Source organism: Xyrauchen texanus, chromosome 3 (assembly GCF_025860055.1).
Source record: "Xyrauchen texanus isolate HMW12.3.18 chromosome 3, RBS_HiC_50CHRs, whole genome shotgun sequence".
Taxonomy (NCBI): domain Eukaryota; kingdom Metazoa; phylum Chordata; class Actinopteri; order Cypriniformes; family Catostomidae; genus Xyrauchen; species Xyrauchen texanus.
The window spans coordinates 24,955,658-24,974,939 of record NC_068278.1 but is presented as its reverse complement, the minus strand read 5'-3'; the positions used below and the strand labels follow the sequence as shown (position 1 = coordinate 24,974,939).

General features: G+C 40.0%; 1 protein-coding gene across 3 annotated transcripts in view; it reads left to right on the top strand.

The window, feature by feature from the left end:
• Window positions 1-19,282, top strand: part of smarca2 (SWI/SNF related, matrix associated, actin dependent regulator of chromatin, subfamily a, member 2) — a 98,303-nt gene that overhangs the window by 61,216 nt on the left and 17,805 nt on the right. For all 3 annotated transcript variants that reach the window (XM_052097740.1, XM_052097733.1, XM_052097755.1), the window contains one exon: window positions 16,302-16,519. In XM_052097740.1, the coding sequence (XP_051953700.1) occupies window positions 16,302-16,519 (218 nt within the window). The remainder of the gene's footprint in view (window positions 1-16,301; window positions 16,520-19,282) is intronic.

Genomic DNA, 19,282 nt, shown 5'->3' with positions numbered 1-19,282 from the left:
ATTATTGTGTTTTTAAGCAACTGAAAAAAGCACAAATGTCAAGGCATGTCAAAACTTCTCCAGGGCCCAAAACACCCTCAGACCCCAGAGTGTTAAACGCGTTATGAGACGCAGGCGAGAGAAATGATCCGGTGTGCAGGTTACTCCATCAGCGCGGCATTCGACCAGCACTGCCGAGCATTCATCTAGCGAATCTCCACTCTCTTCCTAACAAAACGGACAAACTACACATGTACAAATAAGGACTTTTCAAACTATGCTGCACTGTGCTTCACAGAAACCTGGCTGAGTGAAGCCATTCCTGACAGCATGTTGCATCTGCCGGGCTTTCAGCTGTTCAGAGCAGATCGCATTGTGGAGTTAATTGGGAACGAGAGGCAGTGGAACATGCTTTTACATCAATGAAATTTGATGTACAGATGCAACATCTTTAAAGAGGATGTGCTGTCCTAATCTCACACGTGAACTGCCCAAATACAGACAGCACATTACATGCCCCACCAGAGACAGGAATATAATGGATCACAAAACAATAAAGGATGCATATCGCTCTGTCCCACGTGCAGCTTTGGGACACTCTGATCATTGTCTGGTTCATCTTCTTTCAACCAACGTACAGGCAGAAATTAAAATCAACAAAGCCTGTAGTAAGGACTGTTAAGAAAAGGACCAATGAAGCAGAGTGGGAACTACAAGCCTGCTTCAGTTGCACTGATTGGAGTATTTTTGAAGCTGCAGCTATAGACCTGGACGAGCTCACAGTTACTGTTACATCATACATCAGTTTCTGTGAGGACATGTTCATCCCTACTAGGACATTTTTATCAGTGTGAAGTCCCTTGCTGCTTCAAATGCTCAATTATTATCCCTGTCCCTAAGAATCCAAAAATACTGGACTTAATGACTACAGACCTGTCGCCCTGAAGTCATGAAGTCATTTGAGAGACTGGTGTTGGCCCACCTGAAGGACATCACTGGACCCTTTCTAGATCCCCTTCAATTTGCTTATTGTGCAAACAGGTCTGTGGATGATGCAGTCAACATGGTATTGCATCATATCCTGCAACATCTGGACAGACCGGGGACATACGCAAGGATCCTTTTTGTGGACTTCAGTTCAGCTTTCAACACCATCATCCCAGCTATTCTCTCGACTAAGTTAAACCAACTCCCTGTTCCCATTTCTATCTGTCAGCTTTCTGACAGACAGGCAGCAGCTTGTGAGACAGGGGAAATTCACTTCCAGCACCTGTACAATCAGCACTGGTGCCCCCCAGGGATGTGTGCTCTCCCCACTACTCTTCTCCCTCTACACCAATGACTGCACCACCAAGGACCCCTCTGTCAAGCTCCTGAAGTTTGCAGACAACACCACTGTCATCAGCCTCATCCGAGATGAACCTGGAGCTGAACACGCTCAAAATGGTGGAGATGATTGTGGACTTTAGGAGGAACACCCCAACACTGACCCCCCTCACCATTCAAAAGAGCACTGTGGCAGCAGTGGAGTCATTCAGGTTCTTGGGCACTACCATCTCACATGACCTGAAGTGGGAGACCCACATTAACTCCATTGTGAAAAAGGCCCAGCAGAGGTTGTACTTCCTTCGCCAGCTGAGGAAGTTCAACCTGCCACAGGCGCTGTTGATACAGTTCTACTCAGCAGTCATTGAGTCTGTCCTCTGCATTTCAATAACTGTCTGGTTTGGTGCAGAAATGAAATCAGACATCAGAAGACTACAGAGGACAGTTTGGACTGCCGAGAGGATTGTTGGTTGCCCGATTAACCCTCTGGGGTCTGAGGGTGTTTTGGGCCCTGGAGATGTTTTGACATGCCTTGACATTTGTGCTATTTTCAGTTGCTTAAAAACATATTAATGGCCAAATTCAGATAACACTGTATTCAGCACAAACTGGACTACAATTATATGTGAGCAACATGTGTGTACATGTTGGTATTTTTGAGAAAATAATGTTTATGCATGGTTTTTGAAAAAACCTATAGCCTAGATCTTTTGCTACAAAATTATGTAAAAACCATCCTGATCACTCATTCATACAAAACAATATAGTAATTGAACTTTTGTAAGAAAATTTTAGGGTTAGAAAGGTCATATGCGAGGAGGCGTGAATGATCATGAATATCGATTGTAATTCACACCTGTCAGGGACCAAGTAGGTAAAGGCAAGGACACACGGTTGTTGTTAAGAAAGTTTAGTCTTCATTTAGCCAACTATGTCAATTCAAGTTTAAACAAAAAAGTACTTAAAGTGGGTCTTTTAACGGTCAACATAACAAGACTACAATTTACATCTTAACATAACAAACCTGACCTCCCGAATTACACAAAAGGAGGGGTATATATACACAAAGGCTAGCCTACACCAAACACAAAGGGGAGGAAACTTAACTTACTACAATTACCAAGACCCAAAATAAACCCAACAACTAACCATAAGAAATGACTAAACAAACAGAACTACCAAAACCCAATATTAATCTAACCCAAACAAATGATCCACATGCTGCTGTGTTGTTAAGTATTTTGTAGTTCAGAGTCCCCCTTCCCACTGCTAGGAGTTGGTTCCTTCCACTTCCTGTGGTGGAGCATAAAAGGCAGTTTCAAACTCCAGCTCTCCCTTTGGCTGATGATTCAGCAACAGGAGCATGTGGAGAAACAAAAGACTGGTATAACTCACTAAACAATTCTGATCAAATGAATACTATTATTAACCAAAATGCATCCACTCAGATTGGAAATTTTAGCATCATTTATGAAAAGAATAAACATATCTAAAAGAAAATGTGTTTGTGGTTATTTGTAAAAACAAAACCCATTACCACCACTTTAGATGCTGGCGGTTGATAGAGTCATCACAACACCTGAGGAGACAAAAGACCTTGAACTTGATGTTTTTAAGGCACAGTTGCGGTCGTTTACCATTTGCATTGATCGCCTCAGCACATTACCGTATGAATAGAGCACTCTGCCTGTGGGTGTGATCACATTAGGGATAATTAGCTGAGCCAGGAGAAATTGTACATCGCTTTGTTTCATACAGATTACATTGCAGGACAATATTTGTTTTAAATTTGAATTGTTTTATTTAAAAGTAGACATTTTAAGCTTTCTTTAGACATACGTTTCATGTTTGTGTGATAAGTATTCGTGACGTGTTTCAGAAATATGCTCGCGAACACGGAGACTGCTGTAAGCACACCCTTTTTATTTTCTTTATTTTACAAAAGCACAAGGTTTTTTGTTATTGTGAGCATACTCTAATAAAAGAAGACTTTATATTCTCTAATGATGTCTTACACCTATCTGTATGCCCCAAAATGACGGAGAATTTTATGTTGTTTCCAATGTAATGATGAAAAAATCCAGCAGGATGCGCAGTTGTAAATATTAGCCAAAATCAACTTTTTCCCCTAAATTTCTGCTAAAACAATAATGACTCTTCCTAATTTATCTTTAATCTGTTTACGACATTTGAAATGTAGATGTGTATTTATCAGTATAATGACCCACCCTACTCTTACTTGAACCAGCAGTAAAGAAAAGATGTCCACCCCATATTTTCGCAAATTTTTCAGCTTCCTGTGGGTAAAAATGCGTGTGGCAGGGCGGAGGTTCAATTAGCCTAATACGGGACCGGGTGTGTAGGATCACGACCCGGCCCCGCCCTCCGCCCTGCCACAATGCATTTTTGAAGAAACACTATATCATATTTCTTACGCTTATGAAAATAAATATCCTTCCTTCTTTTTATGGGGTGCCCCAACCATTCACATTCCATGTGGAGAGAGACAATCTGGTCATATTAACGTTTGACATTTTATATAATAGAAAAAAAAAAAATTGTCTGTCAAAAACAAAATTATACAGACCACATTATAACATTATTGCAACAATCAAACCCCAAACCAAAAAAACTGAAAAAAGAAAAACGTGCGCATTAACCCCGCACATGACAGCGCCAACTGCGCTCTAAACTCAAAAGGTCCGTGTACGCATACGAGAACCCCCGTGACATTCCTTGAATCGATCGTTTTTCTCTCTTGTCGAATTTGCAAAGTCAGTGAACAAGAAAATATTGTGATTCTTCCAAGAAAGCTTTCCTTTGCTCCTCGCCTTGCGCAACACGCAATCTCTATTGGATGATCTCAGAAATTTGGCCAGAATTGATCGGGGCCTGTGTCCCTCAGCAGATCTGCGAGCAGGGACTCTGTGAGCTTGCTTGATTTCCAGTTTATGCCCTGTTATGTCGAGCAGACTCGGGAAGAGCTCTTCCTTCGGCTCCTATTTTCCAAATCTTCCAGTTATTCCAAAACATTTTCCACTACTATTTTGGTCATGGCGGATTAACGGATAATTCCCTTTCCAATGACTCCAGATAATCGATCCGTTTCTCAACATCTGCCACTCTTGTAACCAACTCGAGATCCACCAAATCAGCAACAACCTTCGTCAGCATCACTAAGATGTTGGACAATTGATGCTGAATTTCTTCTCCCGTTGCGCTTTCCAAATCGAGTCCCCGGTCTGCAGACCCAGAGGTTTCATCTTGAGCACATAAGTGTCTTTTAATGTCTCAAGAGCCTGAGGATTTTGACTTCTTTGCCATATTTACCTCAAAGAACAAATATGTAACTGGGTCTGCTTCTCGCATGGCATCACGTGAAACTCCCACTCGACAAAATTTGTTAATTTGGAAAACCCTGAAACGTCATTATACACAAGACATCGTATGAGTTGCACAAATTACGGGTTTCAAGTATGGCATAATATTATTTATATTTGTTGTTTATTTGTTGTTGTTGGCAGTAGTAGTGCTTGCAGTGCAAAATGGAATAGGACACCACTTTACTGTCGGCCTAAGTGACGTGCAGCAAGGGACGCTTCCAGTGTAGACAGCATCATTGATTATAATGTTTTTTTTTTGCTTTTTATGCGACGTGGCGCTTGCTTTCGGTGTAGACTGGGTGTTATACTCATGCATACACTATATAGAGCGCAAACCTGATGTGAATTAAGATATATACAAATTTTATTTTAGCCTAACTACTCTTATAGTACTCTCTAGTATGGCTCTTATGACTGGTGAGTAAATTTCCCTCTTCACTTCCTGTGGAGTGATGTATCGATGTATCTGTAGAAATCACGACCAAACTTGTGATGGATCACAACAATAAAGTATTTCATTAATGTGTATTTTCATATTTTAATTTGGCAACATTTACCTAAACATCATACCCACAAATTCTAGAGGTCAAAGACTGTGTTCCCCCAACATCACATACAGTGCACTTCTTTTCACAGGTGTTACTAAGCTCTTTCCCTCAGATTAGATTACCCACAGGTGCAACCTCACCATGACAACGGTTGAAGGTGATGGTGCAGAGGTTACCTATTATTAGCTCACTGTTACTAATACACAGCCAGAGGCGGCCCCATAGAAAGCCAGTGTTTGAACCCAGGATCATAGCTGTGGGATACATAATTTGAGTGCTCCAGGCACAGCATTTTAATGGATGTTGTGTCTGCCGATGCTCTGACCTGTTTGATAATACAGTTGATGTGGTGCTAGATGTATAATAATTCCATAAAAATAAAGGTACACCGTACATAAAACACCATACATTAATGTACATAATATCATCATGTCAGAACTAAAGTACACTTAATATAGCTATTGGTAAATGGATGTAAGTATATAAGTATGCATATAATCAGTTTCTGGCTCTTCAAACAGAGCATGAACATTTACATTTGTTTAGTTGTTATTTTAGAATGGCAACAACAAACTAAGTATAATTGCCTGGTTGTTTTAATTGTCGGTTTAATTTGGGAATTCACACAAAACATGCTCTGTTAGATCAGAGACAGGTCTGGACCCTCATTAATAACATCTTGGTCAAGAGTCAAACTCCGGTACTGCAGCCCTAAAAAGTCTCACATTAATTTATTTCTATAAGTCAGTTTCGGTTTCAAAATACACTATGACATTTTGAAATATATGTATCTTTAAGGTCCATTTGTTTGTTCATTGTTCATTTAATGTCTGCATTTCTACTTTCTGGCTCTGTGCATTCACATTATGCTCGAATGAGGGCTTTGGCTCGGCTGCATAACAGGTGTGTTGATTTACTTGAAAATCAAGCCTTCTGTATTATGATAGCTTACCCTTGCACCGCAATTCTAGAGCTAATGTTTCAAACGAACATAAAATACAGCTCGATTTTTATTTTTTCTGCCGTTCAAAGAGAGTGGATTGTAAAGGCATATCTAGAATTTTAGATTTACTGTGGATTTATTTAACTTTGGCAAAGTCTTTCTCAGTCGATAGAGGAATTACATGTGTTCCGGGGTATATTCTGAGATTTTAAGCCCTGCTGTGCAGGCTTGGGGACAAGACTAACCCAGCAGAATCTCTTGTATACTCCTGCTTTACAGTGAAGGTATGCATTAGGCCAAACTCAACAGCACAAATGCAGTGCGCCATACAGTACATTCATTGGAGGAGAATGACTCATTCCCTTTAAATATTCATGCCAAATGTGTGTTCCGAGTGGACCAGAAAGATGAGAATCCCTCCATATCCATCTGTGTAACAAAAGGAATGGCAGGTTGGAGAGATGCGAGACAGATGGATTTAATTAAGTGCAGCTCAGTCATGTCAGATGTAAGTCTGATGAAACTCCAAAGGTCTCCATAATCAAGGCTCACAGTCAGGTTCTCTCTCTAGTTAGTAGTTTCTTTCACCTCTGGACATAGTGTATACTAATGAAGATGGCTTTCATGAATGCCCATTGGTGATGTCCTCAAAGGAAATATTCACTGTAATACATAGATTAATCAGTGAAATATGCAAATTGCAGAGTCTCAGTGATGGCATTTATCTATTTGGCTTGATTTACTGGACGAAAAGGCTTTAATCCCGAAAGTTATACATTCTCCATGAAAAAAATCACCAATGATAGTAGACAGTAAACATATTGTCTAGGATAGTAGTTCTCAGATTTGACAAAACACCTAGGTTACTATTGTAACCTCCGTTCCCTGATGGAGGGAACGAGACGTTGTGTCGAAGAAGCAACACTAGGGGTCTCTCTTGAGAGCCTCGTGCATCTCTGAACTTGAGAAAAGGCCAATGAGAAATTGGCAGAGCGAATTTGCATGTCCCGCCCGCGGACATACGGGTATAAAGGGAGGGAAATGTGTCTGTCCATTCAGGATTTTGCCCTGAGGACCCGAGAATGAGGTTCGGCCGTTACAGTGGCTCGGTTCAGCGACGTGGCCGGGAGGACACAACGTCTCGTTACCCCATCAGGGAACGGAGGTTACAATAGTAACCTAGACGTTCCCCGTCTGTCGCTCACTTTGACGTTGTGTCGAAGAAGCGACACTAGGGGTCCATATTTAATCACGCCATGCGCTGAACCGTGTATGTGTGCTGTCAGACTGAATGTACCCTTCCCCAACGCCCCATAAGATCGCCATAACCTTCTGGTTCCCTACATACCCATATGTTCGGGGGCGGGACATGCAAATTCTGTCTGCCAATTTCTCATTGGCCTTTTCTCAAGTTCAGAGATGTGCGAGGCTCTCAAGAGAGACCCCTAGTGTCACTTCTTCGACACAACGTCAAAGTGAGCGACAGACGGGGAAATGTACTTAAAAAGTTTTCAAAATCATTGAAATGCATTCATTTGATGGTTTCATGTTTTACAGAGACAATATAATGTGGTTCTCGCTCTCGGTGGGGCATGTGGTGAGTTGTGCATGGATGCAGCGGAGAATAATGTGATGCCTCCACACATGCTAGGTCTCTGCAGCAACTCACTCAACAAGTCACGTGATAAGATGCACAGATTGACTGTGATACAACTGAGATTCGTCCTCTGCCATCCGGATTGAGGCGAGTCACTACGGCACCACGAGGACCTAGAGTGCATTGGGAATTGGGCATGCTAAATCAGGGAGAAAAGGAGAGAAAATCCAAAAAACCAAACATGGTTTTACTATAGTAATATTGTAGTAACTTTGTGTGGCAGGGCGGAGGGCGGGGCCGGGTTGTGATCCTACACACCCGGTCCCGTATTAGGCTAATTAAGCCTCCGAGAGGGATAAAGGTCGACTGCAGAGGATCGTGCGGGAGAGAGAGATCGTTTACGGACATGTCCGTCGTGTGTGTTTGTCTGTTAAAGTTTCAGTTTATTATTAAACCATTATTTATATTGTCAAGCCGGTTCTCGCCTCCTCCTTTCCATTGATCCCTTTACACTGGTGCCGAAATCCGGGAAGGAGGAGGGATACGCCGTAGTAGAGTTCTCGCCACTACTGTCCAATCCAACGGAGCAGCCGCGGCCATCTGCCGGTGGACGAGGAGAACCGCTGCCAGGGGCGGGGGAGACCCCTTCTGTTCCACGAGAACGCGCCGGGGCGTTCCGTCCGCCAGGGGCTGGAGGTCTGCCTCTTATCCGCCCGGAGAGGCGCGGCTGTCATCCCATAGAGGGTGGAGGAGTGGCCGAGGAACAAGCTACGGCCTATCGGAGAACTGGCGAGTAGTTTTTTTTTTCACTCTCTCTCTCTCTCTCTCTCTCTCTCTCTCTCTCTCTTACTGCCTCTCTGCGTTGGCCTTTTCCCTCTCGTTTAAATGTTAGTGTTTTTTTGGGGGGGGGTACTACACTGTTACAGGAAGTACCCCCCCATTTTAATTATTTCTGTTTCCCTCCCCTTGTCCCCTCCCTTGTCCAGGTAGATGGGGATGACCTGCCAGCAGACTAGGCTTAAAGCACGCCCTCCCCCAGGGAAAGATGGGGGGGAGGGATGTATGTTAGGCCTGGGGCTCCCCAGCCTGAGAGAATGAGGGAGGAATGTGGCAGGGTGTAGGGCGGGGCCGGGTCTTGATCCTACACACCCAGTCCCGTATTAGGCTAATTAAGCCTCCGAGAGGGATAAAGGTCGACTGCAGAGGATCGTGCGGGAGAGAGAGAGAGTTAGTTTATGGACATGTCCGTCGTGTGTGTTTGTCTGTTAAAGTTTCAGTTTATTATTAAACCATTATTTACAGGTGAAACTCGAAAAATTTGAATATCGTGCAAAAGTTCATTAATTTCAGTAATTCAACTTAAAAGGTGAAACTAATATATTATATAGACTCATTACAAGCAAAGTAAGATATTTCAAGCCTTTATTTGATATAATTTTGATGATTATGGCTTACAGCTTATGAAAACCCCAAATTCAGAATCTCAGAAAATTTGAATATTGTGAAAGGGTTCAGTATTGTAGGCTCAAAGTGTCACACTCTAATCAGCTAATTAATCCAAAACACCTGTAAAGGGTTCCTGAGCCTTTAAATGGTCTCTCCCCAGATAGCAATAAGTCGGCGGGCAGTAGAAACGGCAGAATGGCGATATCGCAAACACGTTTGACGGCGCACCGCCGGCGGCAGTTGCTTTTTAAAAGCGGCAGCCGCCTTCCTACCGCCTTCGTTCCGCGGCCGGCCCGCTGGCTATCCGCCGTTCACGCCGTTATCGGCGGACCGTCGAGGCAACGCTTTTAGCATCTGCCGCTTATTATATATATATATATATATATATATATATATATATATATATATTTATATATATATATATTTATAGCATTCAGTTTATCAAGAATAATGATTGATCAAACCAGACAAATTTCCATTTGGCGTTTTAATTCCACATTTCAAAGTACAGTAACTGTCATTGAAACAAGATGTCAGATCACTGAAATATAAATAACAGAAAAATACAAACATTATATATACACACACACACACACACACACACACACACTAAAGAACATGCAGGTTTCCAATTTTTTTTTTTTTAAAAACACTATTGTAACACTTACAATAATTGTTAATAATATAAAGAGGTCAGCTCTGGGATGCAAAGAATTACCAGTAAACATAAGCAATGAGGATATTTGGTACCAAAGAAAGTGCAGGATACCAAATAAATTGAGGTATAACATCATATTTACAAGTCATTTCTAACAATAGGTTAAGTGGTAATAATTTAGAGTAAAGCTCTGGAGTAGAATATACCATTATAACTGCAATGCTGACCTGTGGCACAAGGATTTACAAGCTATATTTAACAATAGAATAACAGTTAAGCACTGTGACGGAATGAAAGTAGAATTTTTGGTACTAGTTAATGTGCAATATCAAGTATCAGAGGTATGAAATAGGATTTACAAACTATAATAGAATCGTTAAGCACTGACGGAATGAAATAAGCAATACTAAAGTCACGGTAAGTAGAATATTTGATACCAGATAATGTGCAAATATCAAGTATTAGATGTATAATCTAGGATTTACAAGCTATATTTAAAAATAGAATAGTTAAGCACTGTAACAATGAAATAAGCAGCAAATTGTATATGAAATAATTGAGATCTTTGGTATCAACGAATGTGCAGGATAACAGGTATAATATACATTTTGACATTCAACTTACACATGACAACAAGTGGGAATAAATATAATTAACAGCAGAAAATCTGGCTGTAGAGAACACAGCCAATCAGATTGTCTGGAGAGGTTGGGGACTGCGTGGCGTAGTGGGCTAAGAATCACCGGTTTTCCCCGACCTCCAGAATGAGGCAGTGCAAATTGGCATATCTTCAGTGATTCCTCGTGCGCCTGTATAAAAGGACAAACCATCCCATATTCATCCAAGGAGCTGCCCTCAAAGCAGGGTCACGAGAGAAAAAAAAAAAAGCAATTTCCACAGTGAACAGTGTGGATTGGGTGAGTGTAGTCTGACACTTTTAGCAGGCTTTTTTAGGGGTCTTGATTTTACTGACTGCAGGATAAAGAAAGGGTTCCAGTTGTCAGTGATGCTGGGGTGTCAGTAGTCAGCCTAGGTTTAAGGGGTCGGCTGTGGGTCCCTCTCAGCTGTGCGGCGCCTTTTTCCACCTTCATGTTCAGATGCTCCTTTCAGGTAACGCGTAACGTTAACCTGGATCGCCTCATCAGTGGCATCCTGGGTTGCCGGGTTCGACTCCAAATCTTCCTGGGTGTCTAGGGGGGAGTAACAGATCCCCTGGCAGGGATAACTCTCCAACAGACACTTTGGCACTGAAATGTTGCAGCATAGCATTTTGTTGTCCATGCTACGCACAACATCGTCAAACTCCAAGACGTCGCAGCATTAGGGTTTCATCTGCACCTACAGGGGTTCCCAGAATAAAAGAATAAAGTAGTCAGTCCAGGTCCTTCAATTACTAAACTATGACATTTATATCTAGGTCTACTACATGTACAGGTGGCCCCAGTGGGAATTAAACCAACAACCACAGGTGTTGTTTGCAAGTTGTACCCGATTGCCCAGTGCGAGCAAATGTCTTCAACATTGTCCCAACTTGCTTCACCTGCTCTTGAAGTGAGCTGCTGTCACCTGGGAAGTAACAATATATTGATTAGCAATACACTAAATATAATAGTAATATAATATAACCACAATTATCATACCAGTAACTTTCCCTGTAATTTCTATCCACAGTATGTTATGCATGGCATACAAGTTCATAATGAAGAACCCTTATGATAACATCAATTTCATTTTTTTTCTTTGAAGCAGAATATTTGTTTGTAAAAGGGGAGGAAAAAGAAAATAATGAAATATTGGTATACAGATTTTGGTTGATATATCATACTGTGCAGTGAAATTTGCTATTGTTGTATCCCTACTCACCTTAAGGACAGATAGATCAGGCAAATCTCCAGTCAGGCCTTTGTAGAGTGTGTGCTCCTGCATATCCACAGGTATTTTAATTCAAACATGCAACATATTGTAATAAATCTACAATATTTCAGCCTTTACCTTACACCCTCGGTTGTTGCTCTACACTTTTATTATATTAAATACTTATTTATATAGCTTGCTCACTGTATAATCATGATAGCCTAATACTTATAACACAAGATTGCATCTTAAACGAATGACTGAGTTGAAAACTTGATTAAGAACGCATTTTACACAGAGGGGACCAGTTAGGGAAACTTACCTGCCTACAATAACTGTTTTCATTTGATTTGAGTTACATTAAACATGAATAACTTTAGCCGAGTCCCCAGGAACATCGGGCTATTAAAGTAACAAGCCTGTAACTGCGGTCTTATCAATTCTAGCTTCACCATACACTCAAACTGTGAGGTTTATCTGTTTTCCTCATGGACCTGTAGCACAATGCCCTGACAGTGACTTCACCTGTGCCCTGATCTTTATTAGAAACTGAGAGGAGAGCAAGTTAATATAATTAATATTACAATTATCACAAAAATTAACAAACAGTCTGCTTTAAAACTAAGAAAAAACAAGCTTCTATACTAACCTTACATAAAAAATGAACACGTGGCGAACTAGCTTAGCCGCTATCTGCCGACACACCACATTAGATTAAAATACTTACCCTTGTAGTTGTGCAGATAACTTCGATATGTAGAGTTTAAAGCCCTTGTCCCTCTTGCTTGTCGGAGCAGGGGACCAGGCATCAACAATGCGATGAACATCGCTGACGCGCATTTTCGGAAGATTCTGGAGACATCGAGTAAAAACAGACATTTTGGGCGACGCGCAAGTAAACCGGAAACAGATATGGCGACAGCGGAACTTCACAGTTCAGTCTTTGTAATGTGTTTTAGCAATACATTTTTAACATTTATAATGCATTTAGATTTTTTTTTATTGCCTTTACAGGGACTTTAACACTTTCTTAAACATTGGTACAGGTCATAATTGCAAAACCTGTAAAAGGTAAAATAACAAAAAAAATCGAGGTTGGAAAAAATGTAGACATAAACGAAATTTCTGCGTAACTGTGAAACCAGAGGATAATTTCGCTTTTCATTGAGTTTATCCTTCACGTCAAAACAGGGATTTTCATGTTTATGACCATGGTTGCAAATTAATAAAAAAAATTAAAGTATACCCGAGATTTTGGCCATGTTGCAGATGTCTTTCACTGTTCACTGATAGTCAGGCATTGGTGAAAAGTCTAACTTCATCAATTTATTCTGCTAAATTGTTCATACCATGAATTAAATATCTATTTTAAAACCTAATCAGAATCATAAAGATATTTATTGCCAAGTAAGTTTTACAAAAGGAATTTTTGGTTTATTGGTGCATGTCTCAAATGCGCAGCAATCAAAGTAATGTTAACAATTTTCAAGTGCATAAAATAATTCAATATATTTTACATATATTACTGTATAATCGCTTCAGAGTTTCAAAGTAATTTAAATGTCATTTCCTAAACCTTACCTTATCATGGAATCAAGAGTCAAGCCTCTGTTATAAACCCTAATGGCTTTGGAGCAAAAATAATAATAGCCAACATGGCTGGTCGATTTTGAGTAGAAATCCTTGTATTTCAAAGCGGCTTGCCGCCATGGTCGATCAGCCGAGGCAACCGCCTTTCAGTGCGGCATCTTGCAAGAAATGGGAGTGACGAATTCGGCGGCAAACGTTTCATCCCCGCCAGTGGGACGCACCTATAGCCGACAGCTTAGGGACGGCGGCAAAAAGAAGCCGTGCGGATATTTTTTGCTATCTGGGTCAGTCTGGTTCAGTTGAATTCACAATCATGGGGAAGACTGCTGACCTGACAGTTGTGCAGAAAACCATCATTGACACCCTCCACAAGGAGGGAAAGCCTCAAAAGGTAATTGCAAAAGAAGTTGGATGTTCTCAAAGTGCTGTATCAAAGCACATTAATAGAAAGTTAAGTGGAAGGGAAAAGTGTGGAAGAAAAAGGTGCACAAGCAGCAGGGATGACCGTAGCCTGGAGAGGATTGTCAGGAAAAGGCCATTCAAATGTGTGGGGAGCTTCACAAGGAGTGGACTGAGGCTTCAAATGTCGTATTCCTCTTGTCAAGCCGCTCCTGAACAACAAACAACGTCAGAAGCGTCTTACCTGGGCTAAAGAAAAAAAGAACTGGTCTGTTGCTCAGTGGTCCAAAGTCCTCTTTTCTGATGAGAGCAAATTTTGCATCTCATTTGGAAACCAAGGTCCCAGAGTCTGGAGGAAGAATGGAGAGGCACACAATCCAAGATGCTTGAAGTCCAGTGTGAAGTTTCCACAGTCTGTGTTGGTTTGGGGAGCCATGTCATCGGCTGGTGTTGGTCCACTGTGCTTTATTAAGTCCAGAGTCAACGCAGCCGTCTACTGGGACATTTTAGAGCACTTCATGCTTCCTTCAGCAGACAAGCTTTATGGAGATGCTGACTTCATTTTCCAGCAGGACTTGGCACCTGCCCACACTGCCAAAAGTACCAAAACCTGGTTCAATGACCATGGTATTACTGTGCTTGATTGGCCAGCAAACTCGCCTGACCTGAACCAGTCTTTCTCTTTGCCAAGAGAAAGATGAGAGGCATGAGACCAAACAATGCAGAAGAGCTGAAGGCCGCTATTGAAGCATCTTGGTCTTCCATAACACCTCAGCAGTGCCACAGGCTGATAGCATCCATGCCACGCCGCATTGAGGCAGTAATTAATGCAAAAGGGGCCCAAACCAAGTACTGAGTACATATGCATGATTATACTTTTCAGAGGGCCGACATTTCTGTATTTAAAATCCTTTTTTTTTATTGATTTCATGTAATATTAAAATTTTCTGAGATTCTGAATTTGGGGTTTTCATAAGCTATAAGCCATAATCATCAAAATTATATCAAATAAAGGCTTGAAATATCTTACTTTGCTTGTAATGAGTCTATATAATATATTAGTTTCACCTTTTAAGTTGAATTACTGAAATTAATGAACTTTTGCACGATATTCTAATTTTTCGAGTTTCACCTGTATATTGTCAAGCCGGTTCTCGCCTCCTCCTTTCCATTGATCCCTTTACACTTTGTTTTTTGGCAAAATTGTTTTAATGCAATTAACAATGGTGTTACAACAGTAATATGATGTTAATGTAGTAATATAATAAATTTTGTGATTACTATGATTTTGCAACAAAATACCTTGGTGATACTATGGCTACGGTAGTAAAACCATGGATAATTTGTTAATTTGGAAGGAAATGTTAAGTTTAAGGGTACTTAACAGTACCTGTTGGACTCTAATTAAGCATACTGCAGTGATACTGTATCAACCACTATTTGCTTTATCCTGCGGTCTGCATTGATAGTGTTACGTTCCCGTGTTGTCCGCCCTGAGTCTCACTGTCCGTATGTGAAACTGCACTTCCCACAATTCCCGGATCACGCTCCCAGCCCTGATCACTGTGTTATTTTCTCATTACCTTGTCTGTTTATTTAAAAACCCGCTTTCTCCCCTTCCCTTTGTCAATCATTATCGTTTCATGTCCGTTGTTCTCGGCCCTCTATGTTGATTCACCCGTTCGTACCTTGCCTCTCGTGGATGTTTCCCAATCTGTATGTTATTTCGTGTTTTAGTTTTATTGTACCCCTGGATGTTATTTTGTGTTTCAGCTTGTTTTTTCCCATCGTGGACTTTTTATTTGTTCCTGTATCGCTAAAGCCGCACTTAGATCCGAATCGCCCGTCTGCCTTCTCCTGCTTCCCACACAGTCATTTACATTTATGCATTTGGCAGACGCTTTTATCCAAAGCGACTTACAGTGCAATTATTACAGGGACAATCCCCCCGGAACACAATGGTGGTGGCTGTGGGGTTAGAACCTGTGACCTTCTGATTAACCTGTGACCTTCTGATTAACAGCCCTGTGCTTTAGCCACTATGCCACTAGGATTTCTACATGTTGGTGCAGTCCTTTACAACCCCAGGAGGGGCAATCATTTTAAAAACTGTGAACCTTTAACTGTTTCTCCTGTACGATGTTGATCTCTAATAGAAATTGGCAGATGTTCTTCCTCTGGTCACCCTGTAACTGAATCACCTCTCCATACTCTGGATGCTCGATCACTGTACCATTGCAGGCAAATTTATTTTTGAAGGCTTTCACCAGCTTCTTTTTATCATAATCATCTGTGATTCCTTGCACTGTGGTCAGTGTTTTGTGGCCATTCCACTGCTGTATCCGTATGTGGATTTTATCCTCTGTCCTCTGGAAAAAGCTTCTATCGCAAATAGCCTCTGTCTTTATCATTTCTTTCATTCCTGCCGATTGCGACCCACATCAGACAAATTCTGCAACCTATTTTTGGTCACAACCAACCAGGAATTAATCTCCTTGCAAATGAATGACCACATCTCAAGGACTTCAGATCATTTGCTTTTGATTTTGTTACCTAACCTGAGCTTGTTTTCTGGCAGGCCATAGAAGATGGCAACCTGGAGGAAATTGAGGAGGAGATACGCCTGAAGAAGCGCAAGCGTAGGAGACACGTGGACAAAGACAGCAGGCGTGAGGATGTAGAGAAAGCCAAGAAAAGGAGAGGACGCCCTCCTGCAGAGAAGCTCTCCCCAAACCCACCCAAACTCACAAAACAGATGAATGCCATCATCGATACTGTCATCAATTACAGAGACTTGTAAGTGCTATTCAAGACCTGTCATTGTTTTTTCATTGTCAATTTAATCCCATTAAAATATTATTGTTGCACTTTAATCTGTCTTGAATACTACTATTCTGATGCTAGTGATGCTACTTTTCATACCACTGTTTCCTTAAGATGATTCACTTACAATGTATTCCTCTTTTGTAAGTCGCTTTGGATAAAAGCATCTGCCAAATTAATAAATGTAAAAGTTAATAATAACTCATTATACCAGCAATTATTTATTTTTTTTATAATTTAACTGCACTGCATTGTTGCAACTGATTCATTGAACCAGTCTACCTTAATCACAGAATAATCAACCATTTCAAGTTTCATTACAAGTGCTGATGATCTTATATACCTGAAATGCCAAAAATACCAATTCTTAGTGCTTTTGTATTGAACATGCCATTTGTAACTTTTTCCTGGAATTCGCAATATAGAGATAGACAAGCAGTACTTTGGCAGGTTAATATTGTGCATGTGGAAAGACTCCGGACTGGGGTAACAACCAGAAGTAATGTAAGTGTGGCCATGGCAGCAGTCAGAAAATTTCCTCCATGGTGTCTCACTGTTGTAATTGTAATTTATTTTGATTGTGATCATTCACTGAGCATAATAGTTAATTATTGCAATTAGGGATGTTAATGTTCAGGAATTTCAGTAATCGATTGTTATGCAAATTAACTGTACAAATGAATTGATCAATCGTTAATTGTCATAGTACACGTGCAGAACTCACTGATGTGCAAAAAGCACTTTTTCATGTATTTAATATTTTTGGAGGGCTTTTTGCCACATATTATTGACAGACACAGTAGTAGGGAGAGACAGTAATTCAAAGGTAGACAGAGAGAGGAACAGGATAAGCCAGACTTGATTCGATCCCAGATCTCCCAAGAGCACCACAGCTAAATATATTCCCGCACTTACACTGACCACAGGCCACTGCTCTGAAATTGTCCATTTTTAAACTGTCATTTTAATAAATATATTTAAGGTATGTGAGTATTGTTATTTTCCTTCAGTTGAAGTAAGAAGGTTACATACACCTTAGCCAAATATACTCAGTTTTTCACAATTCCTGACATTTAATCGTAGAAAACATTCCCTGTCTTAGCCAGGGGTGGAAAGAAAAATTATACTCAAGTAGAAGTACTGTTAGTTCCCAAAAAAAAATGTTGTGTAGAGTAAAAGTAGTTGTCCTAAAAACTACTCAAGTAAGAGTAAAAGAGTTGCTCATTTAAAAGTACTCATGAGTGGTTGCCTATGCCCCATTATAATGAACACTGTACGCCAACTTTTATAATACATCACTTATCTATGATAAACACTACATGAATCTGATTCCAAAAAATAAAAGATAATATAGATAATAAAAGATAAAATATAGATAATAGAAATGATAAGATTAAAAGTTATTTTCAATACAATGATCTCCATTATAAATCTTAATATATGTAACAATTACATTCAAATTAGTAAGTGTAGAGTCTAAATTTCCCTTTAAGTCGACAGAGCATTATTGTTGTGCATAAAACACGTTCAAACAATGCCAGGAATGCAAAAAAAAAAAGCTAAATTAGCAGGATCACTTGGCACGTCATGTCCTGCACAATAGAGGTAAAGTTGTTTGGTACAGGGGCTACATCATGCTTAAAAAAAAAATTATTCACCCAAAAATGAAAATTCTCTCATCATTTACTCACACTCATGCCATCCTGGATATGTATGACTTTCTTTCTTCTACAGAACACAAATTAAGATTTGTGTTCTGTGAACTGATTCTCACCCACATCTGTCATATCAATTCTGAAGACATGGAGTTAACCACTGGAGTCATATGGATTACTTTTATGCTGCTTTTATGTGCTTTTTGGAGCGTCAACATTTTGGCACCCTTTCACATACAATATGGACCTACAGAGCTGAAATATTGTTCTAAAATCTTAATTTGTGAAAGTAATAGACAGATGGCATGAGAGTGAGTAAATGATGAGAGATTTTTCATTTTTGTGTGAATTATTTCTTTAAGTAGCACATGGGGGCCACATTGTCCTCCTTTTGAGATACGATGTTCAACATTGATTTAGTTCTTGTATCATTTAAGCCAAGAAATAGTTGTGTTCTCATTCTACTGCATGATGCACAATTTTCTGAAGTTTGTGACTGGTGGAATATTCTGCTTGAAGTATTGCTCTGCAAATGATGATACTTTTCTATCATGCATTAGAAAAAACATGAAAAAGTCTAAACATAATTATAAATCATTTTATCATCTCTACTTTCCTGGTAATTTATTTTACAAATTAACACACTCTCTACATCAGGGGTCAGTATTATTAAAAAACAATATTTAAAAAAATATATTATTATTAAAAATGTCATTGATTTATTCTGTTACATTAATATTTTTAATATTTTAATAAGTTATTCGGCTAAAAGTAGTGTGTGGTTTTCTCGTTGCCTTGTTAATGTTGTTTGATTAATAGCCTTTATCCTGTTGATACGCACCCCCTTTTTGAGCTCAAACCATGAAAATGACATACCTGAACTTAAATGGTTGTATTTTCTGAACCCTTACTACAACTGTATGGACACAGTTGTAGTATCTTTTGAAAGAAGACACTTTGGGCATTATTTCCCAAGTTTCAGAATGAATATATGTTGTTATTTTTTAAAGTTAGAGGAGCTGAAGTTTATAGTAATGGAAATATTTTGTACTGAGCATGTTTTTATAATCTAAAAAAACAA